Source organism: Buceros rhinoceros, unplaced genomic scaffold (assembly GCF_000710305.1).
Source record: "Buceros rhinoceros silvestris isolate BGI_N320 unplaced genomic scaffold, ASM71030v1 scaffold9830, whole genome shotgun sequence".
NCBI lineage: Eukaryota > Metazoa > Chordata > Aves > Bucerotiformes > Bucerotidae > Buceros > Buceros rhinoceros.
The window spans coordinates 23410-37466 of record NW_010389012.1 but is presented as its reverse complement, the minus strand read 5'-3'; the positions used below and the strand labels follow the sequence as shown (position 1 = coordinate 37466).

At 41.9% G+C, this 14057-nt stretch overlaps 1 protein-coding gene across 1 annotated transcript in view; it reads left to right on the top strand.

Annotated features, from left to right (window-relative positions):
- Positions 1-14057, top strand: part of GABRA5 (gamma-aminobutyric acid (GABA) A receptor, alpha 5) — a gene marked incomplete at its 5' end in the record, with an annotated part of 49805 nt that overhangs the window by 15577 nt on the left and 20171 nt on the right. The window contains one exon of the mRNA XM_010132458.1: positions 5426-5508. Within this exon, the coding sequence (XP_010130760.1) occupies positions 5426-5508 (83 nt within the window). The remainder of the gene's footprint in view (positions 1-5425; positions 5509-14057) is intronic.

Genomic DNA, 14057 nt, shown 5'->3' with positions numbered 1-14057 from the left:
TTGCTGGGAAGCTGCCCAGCAGAAAAGGACCTGGGGGTGCTGGTTGACAGCTGACTTAATATGTGCCCAGGTGGCCAAGAAAGCCAACAGCATCGTGGCTTGTGTCAGAAATAGTGTGGCCAGCAGGACTAGGGAATTGATTGGTCCCCTGTACTTGGCAGGGGTGAGTCTGCACCTAGAATACTATGACCACTTTTGGGCCCCTCACTCTATGACTGATGTTGAGGTGCTGGAGCGTGTCCAGAGAAGGGCAACAAAGCCAGTGAAGGGTCTAGAGAACAAGTCTAACAAGGAGCAGCCTAGGCAACTGGGGTTGTTTAGCCTGGAGAAGAGAAGTCTGGGGGGAGACCTTATTGTTCTCTACAACCACCTGAAAGGAGGTTGTAGAGAGGTGGGGGTTTGACTCTTCTCCCATGCGACAAGTGACAGGACTAGAGGAAATGGCCCTAAGTTGTGCCAGGGGAGATTTAGGTTGGATATTTGGAAAAATTTCTTTACCAAAAGGGTTATGAAGCATTGGAACGGGTTGCCCAGGGAGGTGGTGGAGTCCCCATCCCTAGAGGTGTTTAAAAGGCTTGTAGTTGTTGCACTGAGGAACTTGAGTTGAGGGGCCCTGGCAGTGTAGTGTGTATGGTTGGAGTCAATGATCTTAAAGGTCTCGTCCAACCAGCTGATTCTGTGATTCTATATCTTTCTGTACCCAGCACCTCAGAGCCAACAAAACTTCCTTGTGACCTCTTCATCAGTAACTCTTGTTATTCAGTGCTTAATCTTTCTTCTCCCAAAAGCCACTGGTGACTCTGCCTTCCTGCTCCCCTCTCCTCCTGAAGCTCTTTTACTTTCTTTGCATACTATTAGCTGATAAGAAAAAACAAGTTTCTGGACTATCTGTTGGCTCCCTGGGGAGGTGACTTCCCTTGCCTCCTGCCTGGCAGCTGCAGATAATACTCTAGAATGTGTTTTCTGCACTTCCAGGATAGCAGAGAGAGGATGGCTTTGCTCAGCATCCCAGCTCTTTTCCCATGAGCAGGAGCAGATGCTCCTTTCATTGAAGGAAGTCACGGGAACAGTGGGGAGGCCCCTGCGGAGCCCCGAAACAGGCTCTTGCAGGATGGGGTGTCTTGTGCCTCTGGGATGTCTGCTGAGGAACTCCCACCTCGCCTTCAAGCTCACTCTCTGAACTTGCTGCAGGTGTCTGGCTCCCAAACATCTGCATTTATTTCCTTGCCACATCCTTGACTTTAACACATCTTTCTCATGTTAAAAAGCAACGGTCTCTTGAAACCATCGTCAAGCTTAAGTCTCCAGTGGAAATGGTTGAAGGTGACTTTTCATGAAGTCTTGCTGTTTGAATTGTTGTGCTTTTCTTAGATGGGTATTCACTTATGTGTGTGTTTTGTTGAAACAGAACATCAGTAATCACTTTACTTTCTTAAAGTAAGGGCTGTACATAATGAAGTTTTGATGAAACTTTCATGTACAATTATGGATGATAAGTGAAACAATATGTACCCCTAACTTTTTTTTTTGCAGAGAGTTAAGGTAGCATTTTGTTGGTTAATTAACATTTGGATTGCAGTGTAAGCATTTGGAGCAGTATGAAAGTGAAATTTTGTTGTTAATAAGTCAGCAGCTGTAACCAGGTTTTGTTACATGTTTTGGATGAATACCAGCCCTGTTGAAGTCAGGGAGAATTTTACCATTAACTTCAATAAAATCAGAGTTTCGTCCTCCTATTGTAAAGGACCTTTAACAGCCACTTAGTCTTGTCAAAACTCTGTTTGAGTGAAACTAATCCCATAGGGCTTTTATTAAGACAGAGTGATGGTGGAGGAGGGAAGCTTTTAAATGTTTTTCTTAGAAAGAACTGCAGTTTGAGCAATGCTTGTGCTGTGAGAGAAAAATGCTGGTTTGGAGACAGTTTCTAGCTCAGATAGCTGAGCTACAGTGAGCACAGCAAGATCATTCTGGAGTGACCATATTAAAAGGATTAGGCAAAGGCTGTTTTAGAGATGCATTCCAATGCCTCCTTTCTCTTCTTTCAATAAATGCAAACTGGGAGTAGTTTTGTTATAATCAGCTGTGTAAACTAGGGTATGCAAAGGGTACCTACACTTTAACACAGTGTTAAAAGCCAATGTGTACAAATTTCACCCCACGTGATACTTGAAGGAGCAGACCCAAATACCAATTTCTTTGTGACTCCTGGAGCTGTAACCTGAATATGTAGTTTGTGCTCTGCTCCTAGGAGCAAATCTGTATGCAGTGACCTGTACTTCCAGCCCCCAGCGTGTAAGAGATGGCTGCCTTTTTTTCAGTATGCGGTAGAAAAACCAGTGTCTTTGAGCCAGGAATCAATTTAGTGACTCTGTTTTTCAGGTAGGGAAAAACAGCCTCTGTTGGGCACAGGGCATTCTGCAGAAATTCAGAGTGGCAATTTATGTGGTGTATCAGAACCCACAGTCAAGTTTTCTGTTGCATTGCCCATTACAAGATGCTTCATAAGTCTTGGGTAACACACACTTCGTAGGAGGTAGCTAGGACAGTGTTCGCTGAGCACTTCTTCATCAGTAAGAGGCTTCATTCCATAAGAGGCTCAACTACTTACTTTTAAGAGTAGCATGTAACAGATAGGTATAGGTGGTTCATTTGTTCAAGACGGCCAGACTAAAACTGCCCCTAGGATGGAGTCATGGGAAAAGGAAAGAAGCATGCAGATATCACTGATAATGAGAAAAGGAACTTCATTCAAAGAATCATGTTAATGAAAGGAAGGGGTGTACCCAAGCACATTTGCAGCTGCTAAGGATGATTCTCCCTGCTCCTGGGCTAGACCCAGAAGACTGCACCAGGCACCATCCTTTTGAGGGATATGCCACCTTTTGCTAGATGAGAAATTCAAAGTGGGCACAGGAGTACCCCTGGCACCACCAGGCCACTTCTGAGACAGGGGGTGGCAGCCAGGTGACCTCCAGCCTAATGTGCTACCCTTTCATTTAAGACAGGCAAAAATAATTTCTGGATGGACCTAATTAAATTCCACTAGGGCACAGTCTCTGTGCACTTCTCACTTCTCTTCCACATTTATAGTTGAGGAATGTTTACAGCCTTCCTTATTACACACAAGGGTTATTTCCAGAGATGCAAGCAGCAGGATACAATTCATAGGACAATCAGATGATACAGAAGCTCTTATTCATAATTCTGCATTGAATCTTCCTTCATTTCCTGATTCCACAGCTGCAGTCTTGGTAAGATGGATATAGGGATCCTCTCCTTCGATGTTTGCAAATGACACGTGTGTATTAAGATGTTGTCAAGATGCAGCCTTTGAAACAACGTACTTGGTCTGTTGATAGACAAAGGGACAGGAGAGGGACTGCAGTAAAACACATCAGCTTTCTTACAGCACTTGGAGCAAGGTTTCTGAAATTATCAAGAAAATTAAACTTGCAATACTTAATGAAGAAAACATAATGGAACATTGGAGAGATGGCAGCCTTCTTTTAAGTACCCATTAGAGTGATTTTTATGAAAAGGATGCAAGTTCTGGTCAGGATACTACTAGAACCATCTTGTTAAACTCATCTGTGTAGCATTCCTAGTAACTGTGGCTTTGCTGGCTTTGGTGCCCCAGGGCAGTCTCCACTGGAGTCAACTCTGTATTTTAGTGATTTTTAAACTTCTTTTACAAAAATAAAGTCCAAGAGCAGCATTGCCTAAGGTGAGATATCTCAGGCCTCAGTAATTTCTTTTCTATATTGTAGATTTCCTGTCTGTTCTTTACATTTTCTATTACTGTTTGCAGTTTGCCTTTTTCCCTACCTGTTTCCCAGCTCATCCTCATGATACGACCTCTAGCCAGTGATACTACTGCATTTCTCTGTGCTTATTTTGCCATTTCCAGCTACTGGTAGAGCTCCAGAATATCTGTGTGTTGGCAGAGAGCGGAGCCATTTCCCCCTATTTATTGTCCATGTAGCTGGAGTGCCCCGGCAAAGCATCATTGCTTTGTACTAAATTGGACTGCCATCTGTATTGCTGTGCCATCTGTACACGGACAGATTGATACCCTTTATGATCCCTTTGGATAGAAGTTCTTGTAGCAAGAATACTCACTTTGCTGCGCTAATATGAAGCGGTGAGTTTATATAGCTGGAGAGTATGGCTGGGGAGTGGCTGTTGTGATAGGGAAGGGTACTTTTGCATTCTGGTAGTAAGGTGTTGTGGATTTCTTTGCAGATTTTTGCTCCCCAGGCAGCAGTTTGGTAAGGAACCAGGCTACCCTCCAGCAGAGTCCTCCATCACCCCAGCACCAGGCAGTCTGTGAGGCTCTGAGTGTCTCTGGTCTGTTGCCTCTGAGGCAGAATAACAGCATAAAATGAGAAAGCCATAAGGGTATTCATAATATAAAATGAGATTTGCATCCTCACTATCCTGAGCAAACCATCTGCATTATGCAAATATCAAAAAGGCATAATCAAAACAGATTCTTATTGTGCTATGAGCTGCATGCACCTAGAAGAGTAAGCTTTGGCTCTCTTGATATGTTTGATATATTTTATATCAATATAACTGGTATTGCACTGCTCAGAAATTTATCTCAGACTTTTCTTTGTGTTCAGCTCGATCTGTCAATCATACAAAACATCCATGAGATATGTCTACTTTTTCCTACGAGTTTTTCCTTCTCTACCTCTATGTACACTGCACCCCAAGAATTTCCGCATAGTGGCAAGGCAGACCAGGATGGTACTGCTTCCCCAGGCAATACACTGCGGAAAAAGACACTGTTGTTTTTTCCTGACAAGGTGTCCAGTAATTCGCAGTATGTTGAGCTGAAATGGATTGCCCTGTTACCATGTGATTTCCACAGAAACTAACCGTAGTGCTATATAAAGTAATTTTAATATATATGTCCTTGACTTTAACTTGATGTATAGTTACAAATATTTATATTACATACTTTTATCTATAAGTATTTATTTTTATGTATTTAAATAGTTGCATCTATATATAAAGTCAATGCTTCTTTGTATCTGTAACAGTGCTAATTCACTCAGGAGTCAAATTCCTAGTCCAGATGCAGTATCTACAGAAAGCAGGTAAGTATAAGGTGCATGGCAGAAGCTCCAGCACAGGAGTTCCTTCGCTAATAAGAAAGAATGATCTTACTGAAACAGCTTACAGAAATAAAATCATTTTATGTGTCTCAGCGTTACTAGATAAGGCTTACAGCATGCACACACAGAGGTCCACCTGGCTTGTCTAACATTCAGTTTAACAGGGGGTTGCTGTCATTTCAGCATGAGAGAGGAGCCTTCAGGAAAAGCTTGCTGGTGTCAGCACTCGTGTATTGCTGTGAAAAGCCTAAAGGGAAGGCGCTGAAAAAAAATTGATGTGTTTTCTTTTTACTTCACCACAGATTGACCATCTCTGCTGAATGTCCCATGCAGCTTGAAGATTTCCCCATGGATGCACATGCTTGCCCATTAAAATTTGGAAGCTGTAAGTTCTCTTCTAATAAGAACTAGAAAAATCCATCATTATCTGTCTTTTCACATTCAGCCATGTCTTGCACAAATTGTTTACCTCCCCCCTGCCCCTTTCCCCTTTTAACATCGTTCATCAGTGCCCCCAGTCTGCCACCCCTGCTGCTACCCTGCTGCTCCTTTTCAGTGAGTGTGCTTTATCTGGCACTGCTGCTTTTCAACTCATGCTTGCATGCTCCGAGATAAACGATGAGTTTATGGATGATATGTCTTATATATCCACATCAAGTGTGACAGCCACTGGTAGATGGAGTAGTAGATGCAAAGACGTAAAACCAAGATAAGATTTGTAGAAAAACGGAGCTTTCGTGGGACAGATCAGATTGATGTGCTGTTGTGGGATTTGCGTAGATCAGACTGCAGTGCAATATCTACATCGCATATATTAAAAGAGATCTAGAATATTAAAAGAGGAAATATCTTTCCATTTGGCTTTAATAAATCCACTCCTGTATCTTGTTACATGATGTTGTATACACATGTATTTGTATATGTGTACATATTATTCTAAACTGTATGCTGAATGATGATTTTTCCTCAATTCCAAGCTTCTAATCCACCACACTGCTGCCTTGCCAGAAACTGACTTTTAAAAATAACCTCAGGGGATCAGATGGCTATATTTAAATACAAAGCTCTTAATTAAAGTACAGATGAGGCTACTACAGTAGACATTTTCTGTTTCGGTAATCACATCAGAGGTTCCAGGTGCAACCGGTGTCTCCAAAGATTTGAAAATTGCCAGGCAAGGCATTTTGCTAGTCCCTGAAGCCACCTAACTTGAGCATTTTTCAGTGTTTTTTCAGTCATATCAATATAGAGTCTCTAATCCTAGCAAGATTAAGCTTTCTCTTTATCATCTGTATATGCCCCGGTTTAATATTGGCTATGCATTGTCTTCCCGTGATCACACTAAGAAGTAAAAACTTTCTTTACAGTAGTGATTACCAAATTACCAAACTTAAAATGAACTGTTTTCCCTTTCCTCTTCCAATCTAAATAGACATAGTTTCCTCTGAATAGCCATCGGTATTTTACAAGATTACTGCAGGTTCATGTGTCCATTTACTTCAGCAACATTAATTTACAGCAAAGCTAATATAAATCTGAAGGTCCTTACACCTCTACCCTGAACTTAACTTACATTTCATTCCAAATGTAAAAATGGGAAAACACCTAAAAGGAGACTGTTATTACTGGTATACGAGGTTAAACAAAAGCTACTGGAAAATACTAAGATGAAGAAAAAAAAGTTATCCTTCCTGGTATTGCATATTCTTTACTGTATTGATAAAGCTGAAGTCACACCTGTTTGTCTCTAGTGCTACAGAACTGGGATGTTGGGTAGTTTCATGAAATCCTGCAAAATATGCAATATAAAACTAAAAGATACATGTTTAAACAAAGATCCTGATGCAGCAGCAATCTGAAGCTCAAACTTAAAAGTTAAATGGATGAATTAATGCATTGGCAGTAAAGTACAGGTTCCAACTCTCTTTTTAGTAAAGCAAAAAAAAAAAACCAAACCAACAAACCCAAAATGCAAGCTCAGGAGATAACATTACTAGATAAACTACAAACATCTAGAAGGATGTACAGTCTTCAGTATCATTGAAAAAGACACAAAAGTCCGTCTAAATGCAATTATATGTTCTGCTTGTGCCAACTGTGTTACAAATTAATCACCTATTATCACATAGGTAATTTTAACCCAGGGAAAAACAAGTACTGAAAAGTCATATTTTAATCATGTTAGACCGTAAGATAGTTTTAGTTTATGCTCCTGGCCAAGCTCAGTATACAATCATAGAGTATATTTTATAAGCTACTACAAGTCACCTCTAAGTTCTTCCATAGCATATAGACTTGGAGCTGTTTGGCCTGCACTAGTCCACACTGGTAGCCTCTGCTGTGAGTAAATATATAGAGACAAGCCATAGACAATCTTTCAGCCTTGGGAATATCTGTATTACTGATCTGACAGCTCGTTAGTAATTTATTGGGATTTAATGTGGAGATGTTTGCAGAAGTAGCTGCCAGTAAGTCAGGGTTTATTGAATTAGACCAGATGCATTTTAGGAGAGTACTACATTTACTCCCTATTTACAGCAGTACAGTTTGCATTAAGTCGTCTTCAGGCTTGCAGCAAGACAAAGCCTGCAGTGGTGTATGTGCATATACAAACACATGCCCTTGCTGCTTTAGCTTCCCTCCCTGTCTTTCCCCAAAGCGTTTCTTTTTAATGGCTTCTTCCCAAGAAGGATTTCAAAAAGCCTCAAGGAATAGCATCAGAGTAAATGTTAAACACATTATCGATAGAGCTGGGAGGGTGGAGAAGAGATGAGTGCTGACTGATATGAGGGTGGAGAGAGCAGGGCAGCAAAACAAAACTGCACGTGTGGATCACCAGCAGAATCCATGCCAAAAAGTGATTGGTGCAGCATCAGAGGCATGTGCAGGTTATTTTTCTGGCTGCATGAGCATTCACCAAACTTGCTATAATTCAGCAAGCAAAAGGCGTTTCCTTCAGTGTTAAAGAGAAGGAAGTTAATCTTGCTCACAGAAATAAAGGTAAATGTTGAATTCTTATGTCCCTTTTGACTGGTTTCTTGCTATATTAGAATTGTGGGAAATCTTACGGGCCTAGGCAGCATTATATGTAACAACAGACTATTCTGTAGAAATAATTAAAAGCAAGGTCGAATATGGGAAAAGGGATATAAAGTTACAAATGCACACCACCAGCCTAGGTGCCTGCTGGGCAGTTCAAATGCCAACTACAAAAGTAGTATTTCTTAATGCCCTGCGGCATGCCATGAAAAACTATGCTGGTGAGAGGACAGAAGTTCAAGGATGGCTTCTAATGAACTGAACAGAGCAGGTCTTAGTTGTCCTTCTCTAAAGTACAATGCCCCAGTGTTGAAAGACAGCAAGATGAGTTGGGTCTGCTCCAGGAAGTGCATGTACATGTGTCCTCTTCCTCCAGGCTTGAGTCCCTCCCTGCTAGCGATAAGGCCACGTGTAGAAATTGTCCTGCAGAAATCTCATTAGAGGTAGGTACAAGGGAACTGGGAATGTTGCATGAGTGCAGGCTCTTGGGTCTCTGCAGACAGACTCCAATCCCTTTGAATCAGGGGTGCTCGGTGGGAATGGCCGTGACAGTCTGTTCATTGCCTCACGGTGGCATAGGAAGGGTGCTGGTTTCTTCCACAGCCAAGTTTACAATAAACTTCCCATTGCAATTCTAGTGCTGACCTGTACTCTAAATAAATTTGCTGGTCAAACAGGATCTGATGAAAATTCCTGATGCCAGTTTCACTAGCAGCATCTTAGCCTAAGAAATTCCTCCTGACCCCCAAGCTATTTCTGGTGTGGGGAGGAGGAATTAGATAAGACAGCAAGGACATTAAAGCTAGGAAGCTTTAATGTTTTTCCTCTTCCACTGATAGGCCTTAAGAGTACATTAAAAGTATTGTTTGGTACAGTTTCCGAACACCCATGTGTCACCGGGTAGGTAAACGTTATTATCTCTAGGGCAGCTGAGGCAGAGAAGTTAATTGACTTTCCGTAAGGTCACACAGTAAATCAATGTCAGAAAAAGGATTAAACTCAACTTCTTTGGTTGGAGAGACAGATGTCTAATCCACTAGACCATGAAGGCCTCTGCCCAGGCAACTGACTTAACTCCTAAATCTCATTTTACTCAAGCGTTAATTATATCAGTTTCGCCTAGCACACAGGGTTGCCCTAAAGATGAATTAGTTAATTGCTGTTAGTGAACGTTAACCAGCGCTTTGACAATGTCAACTACTGTAAGGTGGAGTCTATAGCAACTGTCTTGTGAAGGCACAGTGTCTGAGTACACATAGTTACCAGGTCTTGTACTGTGATATGGATAAACATATGAGGCTGCTGCCCACTGGTCACTCCACAGCAAAAAAACCCTACTATTTTTAGAGTAAGTAGAAAGTCTAATGAATATTCTGAAAATAATGAGATCCCCTAGCTCATGATCAGAGGAGAAACAGGCTTGGCATTTATTCCTGATGAATTTTAAGTTGGTCATGAAGATGGTGAAGGTTGATCACTGCTGATCAAAAAGGGAACTTGCTGACTGTAGGTACACAGCACGAGGTACAATTTGTAGCATCTGAAGAAAGTCGTTAGCACGGTTTATGTACGTCTTCCTTTTAACAGCTCAAACTGAGTCATGGTGTCTGCTGTGGTCTTTAACAAAGGAAAGTGCATGGGCTATTTCTGTAGCAGGAGGCACGCTCAAATAATTTTCCTCTAAGGCTGATGAAGTCAGAGTAATGAGAAAACAGTAACTTCACTGAAATCCCAGGATTTTATTGCAACACTTAACATTAAGGCACTCACTGTTCATAAACTATTCATGCACCTGCAGCCACTAAGAAATTTCTCCCCCCCCAAAGAAGTGTTTTAAGAAAATTCCCACTGGTGGTATTTCTTAATAATGCTGAGAACACACTGAGGTGAAGGCACCTACAGGGGGTTTCTTGATTTTGTGCTTCACACCATTAATGCCTGAATGAAGCTGCAGGAGGGCTGCAGGTGTGGAGGGAGAACTTCAAAACAGAGTCCTTCTGAACAGACTCTAATTCTGGTTTAATACAATGTGATAAAGAATGTATTCAACCTCTCAAAACCTGTGGGTAAAAGTTTTAAGTAAGAATTTAATTAAATTTCTAACAAATAGAGACAAATTTTAATTTTAGGAGACTTTGAAAAGGGGAAATGGCTCTATGGCAAGTCTCGCCGGGTTGCTCACAAGAAGAACTGGAACTGCAGTCTCACGTGTAGAGGCTGAGCTTTTCTGTTACTAATCTCTGTCAGCTGGCAAGAAGAGGTTACAGAGTCCACTCCTGAGAGCACAGACTGGCAGCACAGCTTGTTGGTTCTGCTGGGAAGTGTTAGTGCCATCTTTACGAAAGGGCAGATGGAGAGAGTCAGGGAGGTCCTCTGTGAAATGCTGAGCAGCCAAGTTCAAATCTAAGTTGTGATTTTGCAATTTAAGGCAAAAGCCAGCCAATATAGAAATGATAGGTTTGGCCTTTATGCAGCAAGTAGAAGCTTTACATGAAGTCAAGGGAGGCATGCTACTCGCTCATTTAATGTCTTCTTTTACATATTCTTAAGATTTGTCACTGCTTCCTTAGACACCTCTGTTGCAATAGATATTAAATGACTAAAATAAGGTGAAGCTAGGTGAATACGGTAATTCAATATTTCTAAGACATTTGGTATTTATTTTTCTGCTGCCTGCTCCTGCCCCATGTTACCACCAGTTACTTTGGTTGGTATTCTTCTCCCCTAATTTTTAGCTGTTTAGAAGCTAGCTCTCTACGGACACACTGAAAGAGATGTTTGTGGCAGCATCAGACAGGCAGTCTAGACAAATAGCTTGAACCAATGCTGTAATTTCACTTGAGTTTAGCCAGTAAGGCATAGGTTTCTAGCCTGAACTAATTTTCCATATAAGCCTTAGAATGAGTGAAGGGGGTGGAGACCACCTAATGATATTGTTGTTATTTGCCTCTAGTTTCTTTGCAATCATAAATACATGACTAGTTGTAAAGCTGCATTGTTTTTTAAAAAATAAATCTTTTTAGTTCAGAAGTCCTTCACATACAGACTCCTGACTGAAACATACTCACAAAATCATAGGAATTCACTAGAGCCACAAGGCCCTGCTAGACTGCCCCAGATCTGCCATGTTCTGGGATGTGGAAATGCCCTGTTGCAGAATGAGCACGGAGGTTTGGCCTGTATCAAGAGCCTGGCATTGACAGTAAAACCTTGTAAAATGGGCATCTGTGACAAATTTAGATAGACAAATGTGTCACTGTTAGTTGTCTAGATTCTCTTTATGGCTACTTAAAGGAAATAAGTACTTCTGTAGTAGAACTTAATAACTTAAAGATGAGATGAATCGTATTTTAGAAGTTCCTATTTTTCTGCAGTACTAGCTCAGATGTAGGTAAATGTATTGTACCCCGGTCAGAGTAACTTAGAAGTCCAGTTTTCTCTACATTGCTAGCTCGGAAATATGTGCTTCTGTTGTACTTTTTCAGAAGAAACAGTCATTGATGTAGATTAATTAGGTGTTACATGTATTGGTGCTGAGCTTTTTTATCTCTCCTAGATACTATTTTAGCTATTTCTGCTGTAAGTCCCATTTTTCAAACTATCTTAATAAAACAGTCACAGGGCTCTTCAGCATAGAGACAACTTTTAACATTTCTGCAAGCATCTTTGTGAGCTGTGCTGATCCTCCTGCATAGAATGGAGTGGGTTATACCAGTAGATGCTGAAGCCATCTCACAGGCGGTGCACCATAGCCCATACTCATTTCAGGTATGTGTATAGAGCAACATAGACATCTCTTTAGTCCAGCATTTCGGGCAGTTAGTGCTGCCACAGCTTCAACCTTGCATTGATTCCCACCGTCAGGGTGGAGCAATGCAGCCTGCAGCTCCAAAAGGGTGGGAGATTCAGCAAGTGTGGTTCGTAAAAGAAAATATTGTAATGCTCAGGTATTTCAGAGATTTAAGAAGCTTTCTTAACAATAGCAGCAGCTATGTTACGGGACTTCGGTCTGCACCAGAACTTACAAATTATTATGATCCAACTTCTCACTGGTCTGGTAGATTTCCCATAGAAGTGATACCTTTTAGTGTGACAAAAATGAAAAGGGCCCTTTCTAAAAGCTCCCCAAAATTACCGGTTCAGTCAGTTTTTCTTCACCCATTACAATGACCTCATCACTCTACAGCTACCTGAAATGACTTCGTAGTGAAGTGGGGGTCAGTCTCTTCTCCCAACTAACAAGGGATAGCATGAGAGGAAATGGGCCTCCAGCTGTGCCAGGGGAGGTTTAGGATATTTATTAGGAAGAAATTCTTCAAAAGATTGTGAAGCACTGGAACAGGCTGCCCAGGAATGTGATGGAGTCACCATCCTTGGAGGTATATAAAAGATGGGTAGTTGTGGTGCTTAGGGACATGGTTTAGTGGTGACTTGGCAGTGCTGGGCTGGACTTGATGATCTTAAAGGTATCTTTCAACCAAAATATTCGTGATTTTCTAGAAAAGGCTGGAGAAACTGTGCTTGTATCCTCTTTAAGCCTTTGCAGTTGCTGTCATTCATTAACTTTTCAAAGACTTTGCCACCTATGTGTGGTTACTGTTTGCATGGAGATCGTGTTAAAAATACATTAAAAACAACGTGTTTGCTACCGTCCAGTCCTCTGGGTGTGTGATTGCTTTCCTGTGAAACAGTGCCCAGCTCTGGGTGAGTCACTTCCTACTTCTGGTCACACCCAGTTTAGAAACCAGTGAGTTTTTCCCCATTAGCTTCATAACAGAGTGAAAAAGGGACGTCAGAAAGAACAATTGCTCACACAGGGCATCTGCCAAGTGATCCAAAAAAGCTGTTGTCTTCCCCCTCTGTCTCGCAGCCAGGTCTAACTGCGGGCTGCAGACTTGCTGACATGCAGCAGCTGAGGGCTTGGCTCCCTACCAGCCCAGAGCAGCCACCACACAGACAGGATCACCCCTGTCGAATCAGTAAGGAGTGCTTCCTGGGCGCACAGGCTGCAGCTTTTGTAGCAGCTGCAAAGAGCCCCTTGAGCAGCCACTGCTGAAAGCCTGCTGAAACCCTGCCCAGGTTGCAAGAGGTGATCCACGTACATCAGGCTTTACGGGGCAGGTGGGAAGGTTGGCTGGTGGCATTTTCGAGCTCGAGGAAGCAAAAGTTCAGGCAGTGGATGGAGTTAGTGTGGAGATACTCAGCGGTGGGTTTTTTTTATCTCGCCTGAAAAAGATCTAGACGCAATTGCAGCAGAGCATTGTGGAGATCCAGGTGCTTGGCTAATGGTACAAACATCAGCATGTGTTTCCCACTCTGGAGGTTTCAGCTTAAATTTAAAGGCTGTACAACTGCCTGATTACAGGAAAACAGTGATTCAATGTGAGTTGTCAGCAGTTGAAAATAACATGCACAGGCTCTGTGCTTAATGTTCTTAAGCTTTCAAATGACCCTTGGGTGCAAACCTGCAAAGACATTGATCCACCCATAAAGCCATGGATCACAGGTTTATGCCACTGGTAAACGGGTTATTATTTGTAAATGGGTCAAATGGGTAAATACCGCTCCACTGCTTTACAAGCCTGGTTTATAATGGCAGTTAATTTCTAAGGTGGCTGTTTCCATGGCTTTTAAGCAGTTCATAAATGTTTCTGAAATCATTCTCCTGATGCTGGTGTGAGGTTGGTAGGTCTCTGCTGCGTACATTTTGCAGTTGGGGATAAAGGAAGCAAAGAGCAATTACAGTCTCTTCTGAGCAAAGATAGAGTGGTTCATTACCTGCTTTTATTGCCTCTGTCGTTATGGGTCCAAAACTTCAATTAGAGCTTCCCAGTACTACTGCAGTTCATTAAGGACATAACAACTTGCGTAGGGGTACTTTTTTTTTTGGGGGGG